Below are 15,155 nucleotides of genomic sequence, written 5' to 3'. Positions count from 1 at the left end.
TTCTTACTCAGTTATTGGCAGGATGAGAGTCTTTAAAATAAATCCACTGATACTGCAGTTCTAAAATCATACCTAATTCTTTAAGAAAGATCCTTATGGCATTTTACTTCCTTTAGTATATGCTCCAGCTTGCTGTTTCCATCTTTTACTGTGAACCATGTCTTTAAATATTGTATAGCATTTCTGAATATAGATCAGGTCAGTTCTGAATCACAAAAGCAGAAATCCTTCTTAAGCTACTCTGGTTTTGATGGTAGAAGAAGTGGGTGTTAGAGAAATGCTTTAAGACTCAGCTGAGTATTTATGGGGAGATGATTTTACTGTTTCTCTTAAGAGTACAGGCTTATTGTGGACATCTATTTCATATATCATTCCCTAAAACACATTGACTATGTGAACTTCCTCTATCTAACAGTAAATTCAGCTTTACAGGTTTCTTTTTTGACTGCTAGAGCGTAGCCAAACTCAAAAATTGTATCTGCTACTATAGTATTGATAATTTTCTTTTTTGTCTCTTTTAAAATAATGGAATTCAGATGAAACTCTTCTCCAAGATTTTCCCAACCTCAAATGTCTGAAAAATTAAGTATGGTTGATTTTATTTGAGCAGTGCCATTCTGAAACGTTGCAACATTCTTTTGTTCTAACTTGTTTTTGATTTTCCCCAGAGATCAAAAATAGCAGTGTATGAAAAGATGTGGACCTACATGAAATCAGCTGAGCCATCAGTGTTCACTAGGACTACTGCAGAGGGAGTAGCTCGTGTCCGCAAATCCAAGGGCAAGTTTGCCTTCCTGCTGGAGTCCACCATGAATGAATACATTGAGCAACGAAAGCCATGTGACACCATGAAAGTGGGAGGAAATCTGGATTCCAAAGGCTATGGCGTAGCCACACCGAAGGGTTCTCCATTAAGGTGGGTGGAATAGTATAACAATATAAAATGTGTTGTTATAGTATTCCACCTTCCCTGATGTCCCTGATATAGCTCTTTTTGTTTTGTGTGTGAACATGGTATGTTATTTTTATTTTCTTCCATTTCATTTTTTTTTGATCAACAAAGGTAACCATTTCTAATTGCAATATGGATTGAGCAGCTAGAGTTGGCATATGTTTCAAGGCCATATAAAAACCAAACTGGTTGAACACTAGCTACTTGAAGTCAGCCTCAATAGAATTAACACTGGTTATTCTATTTCATCAGCTTTTTTTCACAGAATTCAACCCTTTATAGCAGTATTATGCTTACATTATCTACATCAGTATCTGCATCAATAATATGCCTACATTTTATATTTTGTTTCTTGATCTCAGCTACTAATTTCTGAGTAAGAAGCTGCTTGTAGCATCTTTTTTCAGATGTTATCCCTTGGAGGTAATTAGTCCTTCATTACTTTTTTACTAAAGCACCTTCTTATTTAGAAAAAATGTTTGTGTTTCTAGCATTATGCATTTCAGTACTGCCTTCAAACTCACCAGTATTTTCTTTTTCATGGTATCAGATACATTCAGTAAAGTAGAAGAGTTTTTGATTCACAGGCAGAACATCATTTTCATTTCATTTAAATTGTCAGGGAACAAAAGTCAGCTTTGTGTTAAAATTGGCGGTGTTTACCATTCTGTTTCCTTAATGTTTAACACAAACAAAACTTTCATTTTCTAGTGTAGATTTGCCAATTTTCTTGAAAACAAAAGAGCAACTAAGAGTTGAAGGGAGTCTGACAGTGATAAGGTGCACATGGGTGGGGGAAAGGGAACGCTCCACAGAGTGCTCTGCACCCCATTTTTTACGTCTGTGCTCATGAGAAGGAATTACAATGTGAAATAAAGGGGAGGAAGTAGGTGTAAGGGAAGAGTTGCAAGTGCAGATGTAGCCATATGTCTGTGGTAACCAAGGACCAATTTGTCTACATCTGTGACTGCAGAGGAGACATCATTGCCACTATGCAGATAACTTGACTCACTCATAACTCATCAGTTTAATCTGCACAGAATGCCATAAACATCAGTAGCTGTTACTGCATTACAGGGATGGTAAAAGGAATATCATTAGAATCATCTGCATCCACAGCAAAAGAAGATTTGTATGTGCAGGGGAAAATCAGGACAGCTATTTCAGTGACTGGATATGAATTTTTGGTCCTTAACATTCAGTACCTATCAGATTTTAAAATTGCCACTTTCACTGCTGGGTAAAGTAGAGAGAACATTAAGGAGGTGAGAGAGGGAAAATGACAATAAAAATGTTAATTCTATAGAAAAACACATCCAGAACTCACAGAGTAGTTAAAGGTGGTAGTTAAACGTAGTAGTTCAAGCTAATAGGAAAGGCTGCTCTATTATCTGGATATATTTTCAAAACACTTGGTTTTTATTTTGTATTTACAATAAATTAATATCTCCTTTTCAGTGTTTTGGACAACCTAAGATTGGTAGGCAGCACTGCAGTTTAGGGTAGTAAGGAAATGCCCACTGCTGCCAGTCATGCTGTACTGAGTCAAAGCTAGGACATACATTTTAGGAGTACTTTGGCTGCTGTCATATATGTCCTAGCAGTGGGCTCTTTGCTTTAAGTGTGCTTTATGGTGTTCTTTAGTCCCTTTCCCTTTCTTCTTCAGAGTATTCAATACCAACAAGAGACAGCCTGTTATAATGAGCACTGGTAGCCTGTGGAAATTGATTTGTGTCAAATTTGGGCTTATTTCAGGTTTGTTCAGTTGGCTAGACAAAAATACCTAGGAGTAATGGGGATGAGACATAAAGAAGTTAGAAGTAAGAGGGCCTAGTAAGACTAGTAAGAGCAGAGAGGAAGAGCACAGCCCCAATTGTAAGGATCCAGTGTGAAGTCCTGGTTATATCCCAGCTGAAGCTCCCAGACAGTTCAGTGAGGCCATAGTTTCATCTAACTGGGGGTCAGCAGCTGTCATTAGGGTGATGTGATCAAAACCCTGCCATTTTTCACATCCTACCTTCAAACATGTTTCAAAAAGCAGAATAGGGAAAATCCTACCGGACTTGAAAATTGGACCAAATCTTCTTTCAAGCTGTCTTGACTGGCTGTCCGTGTCCATGCCTTTCCTGAGCCTTTCTTTCATATGTGCTAAGCTGCTTGTTCTCCTGCTGCACCCCATTCCCTCTCCAGCCCCAGTGACAAACCATCAGTGCTGCTTACCTACTAAAAACATTAAGCAACACACTTAATGTTCTGGATAAAAATAAAGAACAAGCAATACCTCACATTTTTACCACCTCTTTCATGTATATCTATGGAGAGTAGCACTTACAGAAGAGGGGAAAATCTTCCTCCCCCTGTGTTTTTGAACAGAAAAGAGTCAGCTGTAAATTTTATCTGCATGTTTCAGTATTTTCTGAATATTTTAAGATTTAGATTATGCTGCTTTTGCTATTTTGACTTCATCCCACATGTTAGTGTTTCTGTCACTGATCAGATGACTTATGTAACTGCTGTCTGCACAGATAATTGCAAATATTGAACATGCAGCTTGAAATCCATGAAGGGCAGGCTAGCTGAGCTCATTACATAAATTAGTCAAAAGACATAATTTGATATGAGAATTGCAAATTTTATTTTATTTAATAATCCTAATTTCCTATTTGACTTATATGTAGACCACAAATTACTTGATGTAGTTCACAAATAATTGCAAATAGCATATAAAATTTAAACATTCAAATGCTGTCTTTGGTTTGTTCAGGACTAGGGGAAAAAAACCAACTTTTCCAAATGAATTATTCATATCAAATTAATCACTGAACTGTTTGAACACCTATTCCGTTAGAAGTATTTTTGTCTTAATCCGCCTCCTACTTACTCAGTGATATAAATCAGGAGTTTTTTCCCTGAAAATATAGTAGCATCTGAATAAAATTGATGTGAGTCTGTGGAGAACCAGATCACATATTCTCACACATCTAACTGACAGAAAGTGGTTCTTCCTGTAGCATAGGATTAGGGATGGTTCCCTGCCATCACATCACCAGGCTCATGTTCATTATAGAGCACATACCTATCACTTGGTTCATGCAGATGAAATCCACTTGTCAGAGAGATCCAAGAACTGGTCTCTCTGTTGCTCATGACCATACACATGAGCAGGGTAGTGGATTTTAATTCAAAACTCTTCCTTGTTGGGTTTCATGCTACACTCCTGCAGTGTTCAACCAGTACCTATTGGCTAATTGGAATGATTTATTCTCAGTGCTGGTGCAGTATTACAAATAATGCATATCACTGAATGGAGGAGAATGGGAAATGCCTGATGTGTGTTTCTTTTATGCCCAATGGGCGGTACCACATCACATATCATGTGTGTCTCCTTCCTTCCTTCCTTTTCAGTGATATTCATTTCTATATGATGTTGTAAAAGACTGTCGTGTTTGAGAAGGAATGTGGGATTGAGGGCAAAGGCTCTCATCACAGCAAAGATTGAGTTTCTCTCATGGCACTACCCAAGTGTTCTTACTGTTTCTCCTCCTACAACGGTAGGTATCCTTCCAAAGCCACTGTGTGGTACTCAGTGTGAATTAATGAGTTTTTTTCTTCAAAGGTGGTGCTTTCAAAGGTGGTTAAGAGAGTGCTGCTTGTCTGCTTAGCAAGACCTACCTCTGTAAAAGTGTTGTCATTAGAAGATGTTCTTGTGGCCAGACTTCTGGCCCTTGTGGATCGCCCCCGGGTCATCTCCCTTGCCACTTGCAGTAACTGTGTTATCAGAGGGCAACACCTGAAGATCTTGTACTTCTCAAGTCCTGTGCCTTGCATGCCTCTGCTTTTCTGTTTTAGATATGTAGGCATCATAAACAAGTTTGAATAGTGAAGAACATGAAAGAGTTGTCCACCCTAAGAGGTAACGATAAAGAAGCTAAGGGCAGTATTTTCTCAAAAGTACACTAAAAGCTTTTTCAGCTTTTTGTACCTTGAAGCTGTTTTATGTTAAGGGGAATGAGAGGTTGGGCTAAAAAATGAGTTGTTATCATTTCTTCTCTTACTATTTCAGCTAAGGACATTTGTCCTGTCCTGTAGCCAAAAGTATGCAGCATGCATGAGTGAAACCTGCAAGGTCATGAGTGTCTGGTGAGACACTTTGAGCCCAGGCAGATGAGAATGGCAGCATTAGATTTAGACAAATAATAGAAAAACTTTGATTAGATGCATCAATGTATTTTAGAGATTGGTGTTATTTGTTCACCAACCTCATGAAATCCAGAGCTCTAATAAGTTCCTGCTATTGGAATTACAGTTAATGTTTATATATATATGAACCTGGGATTCCATATTCCATTATTCAAGCCTCTATTCTTTTTATGTAGTAAAGGATTAAGTCAGTTTCACTTTAGGAAGAATTCTTTCTGTTCTGAAGAGGAAGGCAAAAAGGTCCGCCTGGTGATATCTGCTGGTTTTTGCAGTGTGACATCTTGTGACATGAACTGACTCTTTGCACTTTATCCATTCTTCACCGTGTTTAACATAAGATGTGCAGTGTGGGCAGTGAATCAGGGATGCTAGTGTTGCAGATGTAATTTTGCCATCATTTTAGCAACTTATATGGAGGGAAAAGTGTAATGTAATTGAAGCTAGAGATTTTAGTTTCCATCCCCTGCAAGGGAAGAGCTCCCTAAAGGTTGCTTGGGGTGCAAAAGGCATGCAAACTGTCCTGTAACAGTGTATGGATTCTCCTGTTTTATATAATGTAATGTGCAATACCAGAAAGAGATTTACCCTAGAAGTGAGAGTTCTGTGGTGGAAGAACGTTTATCTTGAAGAAAAATGAATCTGTGGGAATAAGATAAAGATCTGTTACGAGCGGAGTCTTTGTGTGCGTGGGGTCTGTAATCTACCATCTTGATCTCAATGACTTTATCTTCTTGTTTTCCTGAGGTGAATCTCTAGAACTGCCATTCCTCCATTGCTTCATTTCAATGTGGTACTACAGCTGGCACTTACCTTGGCGTTTCATAGATATATGTAGTACGGTTCGTTAGAAATCTAGTGTTGGAAGAAAACTTATTTTAGTAACTCATGCTCATTCATAAAAAATTTTGGCAGACCTTACATAGGATGGAATATTTCCACCCCTCCTTTTTTTTTTCTGGTAAGTGATGTTTCCTTTTATTTTTTTCATTGACCTGAAAATAGCATTATGATAGCATAGTTTCTTCCAGTGGGACTATTTAATTTTTTATCAAATGTCGTCCTCAATGTTTTTGTAGACCAGACTATAAGGAGCTTACTGTGGAAGGAATTCCAAGCTCATCATTCACTACCAAAGCTGTTTATTGTGAATTTAATATAATATTCTGAGATATAGACCAGTTCTCATTTTACCCTGGATTTGTTGGTCAGTGAGCTGGTAATTCATACCAGGCTCTGTAGGAAAACCATCAGAGTCATTATGCAGTAGTGAACTGTAAGGACAGGTAAAAACATTTCCCCCCAAACATATTACATGCTCTGGTTTCTTATGCTTTCTATGAGATTGGATCTGTGTGTGCAAAAGAATAGGTATGATATTCACAGACTTCCTCTGAGTAAGAGAAGAACTAGGAAAAATGTTTAAGCTGGCCACACAAATTTTTTACACTGTCAGCATTTGTTGACAGAGGACTACAGAGGACTTCTTCCACTTTTGTTTTTCAATGGTTTTGTATGGCAGAAATCCATGAATCTTTAGAAAAATAGGCTTTTCCCATCAATGAAGCTTCCTTGCACAAAGTGTGTTGTATCATAAAGGAAGCATTTCCCTAGACCACTCTTCAGTGTACCCTATATTGTTCAGTTTCCAAAGGTTTTTATAGATTTTTTATAACCAATATTGTTGGTGTAACTATTCTGTTTTGGTGTTTCTGTGGATCTGGGCTGCATTCTTCAATCAGTGGCATGTCCCTGTTTCTAGAAAGGTGCCAAAATAGGTAAAAGTAATGTGTGGTTGGGTCATCCTGATAACATCTGAGGCCCATGTGCCTCTGAGCACATTCTGGCACTTCAGAGAGAAGAATGGGTATTTCTTTTGCTGGTTAGCTGTCTTCTGGTTGGCAACACTGGCACATAAAGGCCTCCCCAGATAATTCTGAAGACAAGCAACCGTCACAGTGAGGAAAGATGCATAGGAAGCAGGTTTGATTTTTTTTCACATTTCCCTTCTCCTGCCAGAATGCCTGATCTTGCCCTTAATCAGTGTGTTATTCACAGAGTTGTTTCAGCAAAGCACTGTAGGACTTCAAAACTGATGTTATTTTTATACAATGCTGAGAAGATACAAAAAGAACTGGTGAATAATTGAGGTTTGATTATTAAAATGAGTGATGTGAAAATACTGAGTTTGACCTCTACACTTTTGAAGCAAGGGCCACTGGAGAAAGCAAAAACCCCTCCATAGTTATGGGGTGGTCTGTTGATTGTTGAAAGAACAGGATTTTAGTCAGCTTAGTAGAAATTTCCAGGATCATTTCTTTCTGTGATGCAAAATTATATGAAAACTAGAAGGTGATCTGTAGCATTTTATACATATATAATCATTATCCTGTTTGTTGGTTTAGATCATACTGTATGACTTTGCATAATATTCTTCTCTTCACTGTAGGCATAACTTCCCTTCACTGCAGGCATAGCAAGGCTTGAATTACCACATCATTACCATTCAGTGTCAAAGCTTATAGCTGAGATATTTCTCAAGCAGGTCAGATCCTTCAGAGTTTGTTGAGTTTTCTATCAACTGAAAATAACACTTACTAGGTAAAAAGGCAGAGAATGGGCCACTACTTAAGAAGTCAAAAGAAGATCAGTGAAGAGAACCTGACAATGAATGTTAGCAAGTTGTTCTTTCAGCTGAGCCTGGGAGGCATACTTAATTTTGGTTACCTGGGTTATTTATGTCTAAAAAAACAGTATCTATTTGAAAAGTAAATATAAAGCCTTGGGAACAGAGATTTGAGTCCCAACTTGCTCTGTTCCCCAGTGATGCCTGCTGGATTAAGTTCATAATCTTCAATCAAGATAAGGGTCTTCCCTGTGCAGAAATAGTGCAGTAAAAAAAAGGGAAAATTTCATGATGACTAATAAGATTCACTGCAAGATGTACAAGCAAATGTATTGAGGCAAAATCTTCTACTTGAAATAGTTTTACCCATTCTTGCAATTTTTACTTACAGAGGAAGGAAATTGTATTAATTCTGATTTAAGTCACCAAATGGCAGTAGAGCATTGCTATTGAGATAATTTCTGATACTTATCTCTTTGAAAGAAAACAAGTCATTAATGTCCATGATGCTGCATTTACTGAATTTTCTCTGACCTGGGGGAGAAAAAAATCACTCTTTCAAGTACTTCAAAGAGCCATCTCTGACCTGCCTTGCCTCACAGAGCCTGTTTCTTCATTGCCACTAGCAGGAAGTTTTCACTCTCAGACTTCAAGGATGATTCATAATTGAACAAAGCTCTCTGTGGTTTGGAGGAGAAATCAAAAGTCACAGGAATTTGTTCTGCTGCCATTTCTGTTTTCCTACACTACAAATAACAGTAGAAGCAACTGATGGAAGGCAAAACTCTTCCAAGAAGCTTAGCTCCCATCTTGATCACACTGTCAGGTTCTGGTGCCTCTCTGCTAGTGTCATCCTGCTCCTTACTCCAAGGAAAGTCTTGGGATTTTAGTGAGAAAATGAAGTGTTTCTGAGTAGGAGTGAAAGAACAGAGCATGGAAACAGCAGTAAAACTATTTCATAGAAAGGCTGCGGGGTTTTTTTTGTTTCTTTTTTTAATTTAAACATTTCAGTGGCAATTGGTATTTTTAAATTAGCAGTATAATCAGTGTAAAAGGTGAAGCTACCATTCTGTATCTTCTGCTTTAGCATTTGCTTAAAAGCACTACTAGGCTTTTTTAAAAAATATTTTTACAAACTGTGCAAGAGGTTTATCATTCGGATATTTAGTGATTACTAAAAATTTCTTTATTGTCTTACAGAAGCGTTGGGCCAGTCTGAGGTAGTAAGCACCAGGAAAAGTTCAATAACAGGCTTGTTTTCTATAGACAGAAAGAAATCAAGGCAGCAAAAAGATCAGAGTTCTTTTCTTGCTTGTCTGTTTCAGAATTGTTTGAATGCAAACAGGATAGGAGCTTCACAATAACAGATCTATCTAAATTAAATTTGTCAGACTGTTGAATTCTCTGACAGGTAAAGAGGGGCTTATATTCAAGTCTAACCAATGAACTTACCTCAGACTATCAGCAAAGGCCATAATGTCTCAAAAATACTGATACCATTGCTGTGCACACATCCTACTTATTTTCTGGACTTTTACAAACCTTTGATAAGCATTAATCCCCACTGTATGCCAGTGGGATACAAAAGGTTATGGTTGTTTCCAGTCTATAGATCCCCTGAGAAATAAATGCTGCCTCTTGCCACTTCAGAAATAATTTTCTCCTGCCCTTTTCTCTGCCATTTCCCCAATCCCTTGTAAAGCATCTCAGCAGAGGGCAAGATGCAGCCCTTTATATTTTAACAATGCTGCTCATTATTATTTCTCTCTTTTCTTTTTATTACAACTCTCTGGCCGTTTAGGTGTCAAGTCCCAGGAACTGCCCTTTGAAGTTGATGGTACAGTTCCCAACAACTGAAAGGCCTATCCCACTAAGATAATAATTGTTCAGGTAAATTGTAGGTAGACTGAAGCAAAGGAGCAGGCTGCTGAAAGGCATCTCAGCAGCTTGTAACAATACCTCTCCGTGGAAATGACATTTGGGGTACAAATAGCACCTGAAAAACAGTTTGTGATTAATCTGTGTGATAGTTGCAAAACTGCCCACTTCCAATTGACAGTAAGTACAAGATGGACTCCACGAGACATAAAATGGCTATTTAGTCTTTGTGCAGCCTTGATTCTTGTGAGAGATCTCCAACCAAAAGTAGGGAGAAAAGTTTGTTTTCTTTCTTGTGGTTGCTTTGAACTGAGAATAGAATCTCAGACTGGCACAGTGTGTGACAGAGTAGGCATTATGGACTGAACATCCCAGCATGAAAGGTAGAAAGGTGTTGACAGCACAAAACAAGATTCAGAAGTCTTAATGTATAATTTAAGCTACTGTGTGTCTTGACACAGCAGCTCTAAAATGCAACTCTTTCCCATCATCAGAATGCTCCCAAGGAGCTCAGGATCCAAATACAAATGGCTATATGTGTATCTCACTGAACAGTACAAGTTTAAAATATTGTTTGATTAAATAGTGACTTGTGGCTGATCAGTAATTTTTCCTCTTAACTGGTCTGCTTTGTGTGTGGTAAGAGGTAGAATGAAAACTAGAGCTCTTTTTCTTAACTATCTCTAGTTATCCTTAGCTCAAGTCTCTGTGCTTCTATAACTCGATGCCTTACTGCCATTTTCTGCTTTCCTTCCTCTGCTTCCTATTCCAAACAAGTCACTGAGTGAAAGCTTAAATCAAGCCTGAAAAAGGATTTAGCTCCTATTTCCCTATATCTTTTAGCAAATCATATTATGCTAAGCAATGCTGTGTGTTCTTTTGTTGTGACTGTCTTTTAACAGTTTTTGGCAGGATTGGCAGTTTTCTGTAGTCAAAGTTTGACTAAAATTTTCCCTGCAGTTTTTTAAAGCCAAAAGTCAACTGGATAAAAGGGATCTGAGCCTGACCTGATGCAGAGACCTATTTTGTTTTTACACTTCAAGTACTTCTTTCTACTCTCAAAGAACACATGAAAATAATAATCTGCCTCCAGCATGCAAAGAAAATATAACTTTTTTAGTTGTTTTTTTTTCTCCCATCTTGTTCAGGAATAGCATCTCTGTGCAGGAAGATCCAGATCCCTTGCTAGCTTCCAGATCTTCCATTACTAGCAGCGGGGATGAATGAGGTCTGCAGGTGAGAGCAGCCCCAACATCTGGCAGCCCATCTGTTACCTCCAGAATATGTACAGCTTTCTCTGAACATAATTACACATCAGGCTCTTTCCAATCTGTTGCTGATAAGGTTCCATTTAGTGTGCCCTGGATTTGTAACTATGTCTTTAAGAGGCTTTTATATGCAGAATTAGATGTTTGGATTCTTTGGTATGGATGCAGGCACCTGCTTTCACACATCTTATGCTATCTTATGCTATGCTGTTTGTGTGATTTAGGTCTATTTTGGATCTTAAAACTCTTAAGCCAACAGAAAAATTCGTGAGATCTAGTAATGTCCTACAGAAAAATCTCAGCTTATTATAGAAAACCCAAGTTTTCCATATTTCACATGCCTTAATGTAAACATTACTAGACAATTCTTCACATTTTTACATTTTCAACCAAAATTTTGAATTTTAAGGTTTCCACAGGAGCCTTTTATTGCTTGCAACACAAAATATGACAAGACAGGTTTTAGAAGGATGCTCCTTTCTTCATTGGTTTTAAATACAAAGAAAATGCCTTCTATCCAAAGCTAGAGGACTCACCCACATTCAAATGCTCTGCATTTACTAAGATCCAGCTCCTCGGATTTTAATCAGTATATGATACTATTCTGATTATATTCTATACCTGCTGATAATATTTTTTTGGTTTAAAACCACATGAACACTTGACAATTAGTTTTGACTTTTCAATTTAAATAATGCAAGCTCAGTCAATGAAAGTGTAGTTGAAAGTGAACAGAAAGTCATCACAGTTTCTTGAGGATTTAGGATTTTTTTCCTGTCACAATTAAATAAGCAGGCTGCTATTTTTGGCATCTCTTTTAGATAGTGGGCAATTATCCAAAGCAGTTTCCAATTAGAGTGCTTTTAGTTCATCCAATTTGTAGGCCACAAGAGAAGATACTGTTGCATTAGATAAAATAATTGCAAACATTAGGACTGCATGTAGAACACAACATCCTTTTTTTGTTTTGGCCTCCTCACTTAAGAAAAACATGAATAAATTTAACCTGTTTCATGGAAGATGATTAAGATGGAGCTGGATATGAATCTGGACCTTCTCTGATGAGGAGAATCTGGGAGAGCTGGACTTGTTTAGACTGGAGCAGAGATGGTTTTGGGGCAGCCCAGAGTGTCTGCATGGGGGTCTTCGAGGATATGGAGCCAGACTCTTCACAGCAGAGTAGGGCAGGAAGGTTGCTGACCACGAACATAAAATGAAAGGGGAGAAGTTCAGACTGGATGTAGGGGGGAACTGTTTTCCCTGACTGCTTGAGGGCAGTCTGACAGTGACACTCTGCTCAGAGAGGCTGTGCAGGCCTCATCCTTGGAAGTGTACAAATGTGATTTGTTGAAGCCCTGAGCAGTTTGGTCTGACCTCAGGACCAACCCTTGTACGAGCAGGAGGTTGGACCAGACAGCTCCTTAGGCACTTTCCAGACTGCACTGTACAATGATCCTTTTCGAAAATTATGGCTATGATAAGGATATCTTCATCACGTTGAATCTCCTGGAGCTACAGGAGTATTTGGAAAGTTGTAGTAGCTTATGGAAAGTGATGTTTATTTTTCCTACTTTGTAGAAGGTCTTCTCATGACCATTAGGCTTCAGTTACAATTTCTGTGAATTAAATGTCAAGCAGATCATTCCCATCTGAACAAAACTTTCTTGCTGGAAAAGCAAAATAGAGTGAGAGAATTTGAAGTCAGTGAAGTAAGTGACAGTGCTTCGTACCTTTTCTTTGCCAGGGAAAAAGGAGCAGTTAACCTCTTAAGCAGCTTTATTTAGCTGCTGAGTGATTGACAGCGTGGATATTTTTGGGACTCCTGAGTGGGTCAAAATGTGGAAGGTTCTGTTATGGGAGTCAAGTCACTCAGGTTGGCTGTCTCCCACTTTTGTCAGGAAAAATTAGGAGTATGTTGTGGTTAAGGACTGAATCGAGGAAACACACAGAAGTTTAGGCTTAATCCATCTCTGGGAAAGCAGAAGGATAAATTCTCCATGAATGGTTGCCTGAAAAGACACAGATTTCTGAGAAGCAATGAAGTTTGATTGCCTGAAGTCATGTCATACTGCTGAGCTTAGTTAATGACCCTGCCCAGTTTTCTTGGGAGTCTTGAAGGAGATCTGTACTTGAGATTCTCCTTTGCAAATTGAGGGTAATGACAATTGCCCATCAGCCTCAGAGGAATACTGAAGATTAATAGCATTGTGTTTATTGTGCTGTGGATATTTGAAGCCCATTCCCACTCCATATGTTTCTATGATTATTTCAAATCCATGGAGGTGTGTGTGTCAGGATAAACATGGTGGTAGATTTCTCACTGTCTTTGGTCAAAGAAACTGACCAGGAAAGAAAATGACTGGGAAATTGTAACTTCAGCAAATGGTTTCTGAAACAGTTTGTGGTCTATGACCACATGTTTTGTGTTCCATTTAGGAAGCAATGGCAGAAATATCCATCACCACTGGACCCTACTCTGTATGGCTTTTTAAATTAAAATTGGCACATGGACATGTGTTCAGGACAACAGTAATTACATTATTTGTATCTCCATATCCACTGTGGAGATCTGTTAGTACTTTTAGTACTGTGTTTTCTCTGTAGCCTGGCTGCTTGTATTTGAAACATTACAAGCAGGTGTTTCCGTATCAATGTGATTGTGCTTGGTCCAGCTGGTCTGAGAGCTGCTATATTTGCATTTCAGAGAGTGGTTTGGGTTGGAAGGAACCTTAAAGATCATCTTTTCCAAGCCCCTGCCATGGGCAGGGACACCTCCACTACTGGACCAGGTGGTGTAGTGGATGAGAATGAGTGGGACATAGTAAAGTCATGGCAGAATCATTGTACTGAGCTAACTGTGGCCTTTCCTTCGCCACCACCAGTGGCAGTATAGGGACTGTGCAAAAGTGAAGGTGCTCTGTGCTTAAGTGGAATCTGTTTCCATGCTGGAGGAAGGTGGAGAGTTTGCTGCTGTGTGCATGGATGTATTGATGGTGACATCATATAGCTGGTTGCCAGAGGGATTGGATTGCCCTTGTGATCATTTCACCTGATCTTGGGCTGCTGTTCAGCTGGCTTCAGGGCATTTTAATTATCAGCGCACTGGCTATTGGACCAACCATCTCATCTGGTTGCTGGCACTGATTATGTTTGTCTAAGCATATCAGATATTCCTCATTAACTTCTGCAATAATATTCAGACAGAAAGTCCTAGGAACTCTTCCAGCTAATCCCCATTTTGGCTGCTGACCAAATAAGGCTTTATATGGCACAACTGTAATTGCTTCATTTGTATGGTATTGATCTGCCATTAGGCAAAACACAAGCCAGCATTTCACTAGGGCACAAGTTATGCAGTGTTCTTTATTCTTTGCATTGCAGTTGCAGCTCCAGTTCCCACCTGGGAAATAGCTCCCCTGTTTTTGTCTTTCAGTCTCTCCTTCTAATTAAAGTAATGAACTTCAAAGTGCTTACACCATAATTGGACTAAAGCTTAAGAAAACGCGTCTTAGCTGGAATCTTTCCATTTATTGCCTTTATGAAAAAACTCTGTATGGAGGCACAAAGAAGCATGAATGTAATGTTACAGAAATCCCTCATGCCTCTTCTCAGTCTAAGTTTAGACCTGCCAAAAATTGTATGAACTGTACAAATCTCATGAATTAGTGATCTGTTTCTGGGGGCTATAAAAGTCAAGAATCCATCCTGATTTCTGTGCTGCCAATAGCTTTTGGCATAGTGGCAACGTTTCATTAATAACTTCATGGACATTGATGTCAGTGGATGAATTCCCTCTGAAGCAAACAGCAGTTTTGCCCTACAGCTTTCCCATGTGGAGTAAGCTTTTCTTACTAGGAAAAAGTTATTGAAGAGCTTGCTTGTATTGCAGCCCTTTTAGTACTGCAGATATATATTTGATTGGCTTTGCAGTCATATCATGCTTCATTCTCATTAAGGTGGCTGAAAGGTCTAACCAGACAAGGCAAAAAGTTAGGAATGATACTTTAGGAACAGAACGAGCATGGGCTTGTTCCTAAAGTAAAGATATAGACATAAATAGAACCACAAAATCATAGAGTCACAGAATAGTTTGGGTGTGAAGAAACACGTAGGGGTCATCTAGTCCAACCCTACTGCACTGCTCAGAGCTCAGTCCAGCCTGATCTGGAATGTTTCCAGGAATGAGACACCTCTCTGGACAACCTAGTCCAATGTTCTACCATCCTTATTCTAA

At 38.7% G+C, this 15,155-nt stretch overlaps 1 protein-coding gene across 9 annotated transcripts in view; it reads left to right on the top strand.

Annotated features, from left to right (window-relative positions):
* Positions 1-15,155, top strand: part of GRIA4 (glutamate ionotropic receptor AMPA type subunit 4) — a 216,376-nt gene that overhangs the window by 172,568 nt on the left and 28,653 nt on the right. For all 9 annotated transcript variants that reach the window (XR_010441041.1, XM_064718367.1, XM_064718359.1 and 6 more), the window contains exon 13: positions 669-916. Coding sequence is in view for 8 of the 9 variants with exons in the window: in XM_064718367.1 (XP_064574437.1) it covers positions 669-916 (248 nt within the window). In the remaining variant the exon portion in view is untranslated. The remainder of the gene's footprint in view (positions 1-668; positions 917-15,155) is intronic.

This window comes from Zonotrichia leucophrys, chromosome 1 (assembly GCF_028769735.1).
Source record: "Zonotrichia leucophrys gambelii isolate GWCS_2022_RI chromosome 1, RI_Zleu_2.0, whole genome shotgun sequence".
NCBI lineage: Eukaryota > Metazoa > Chordata > Aves > Passeriformes > Passerellidae > Zonotrichia > Zonotrichia leucophrys.
Note: the sequence above shows the minus strand (reverse complement) of the source record. Positions and strands in the feature narration are given on the sequence as shown.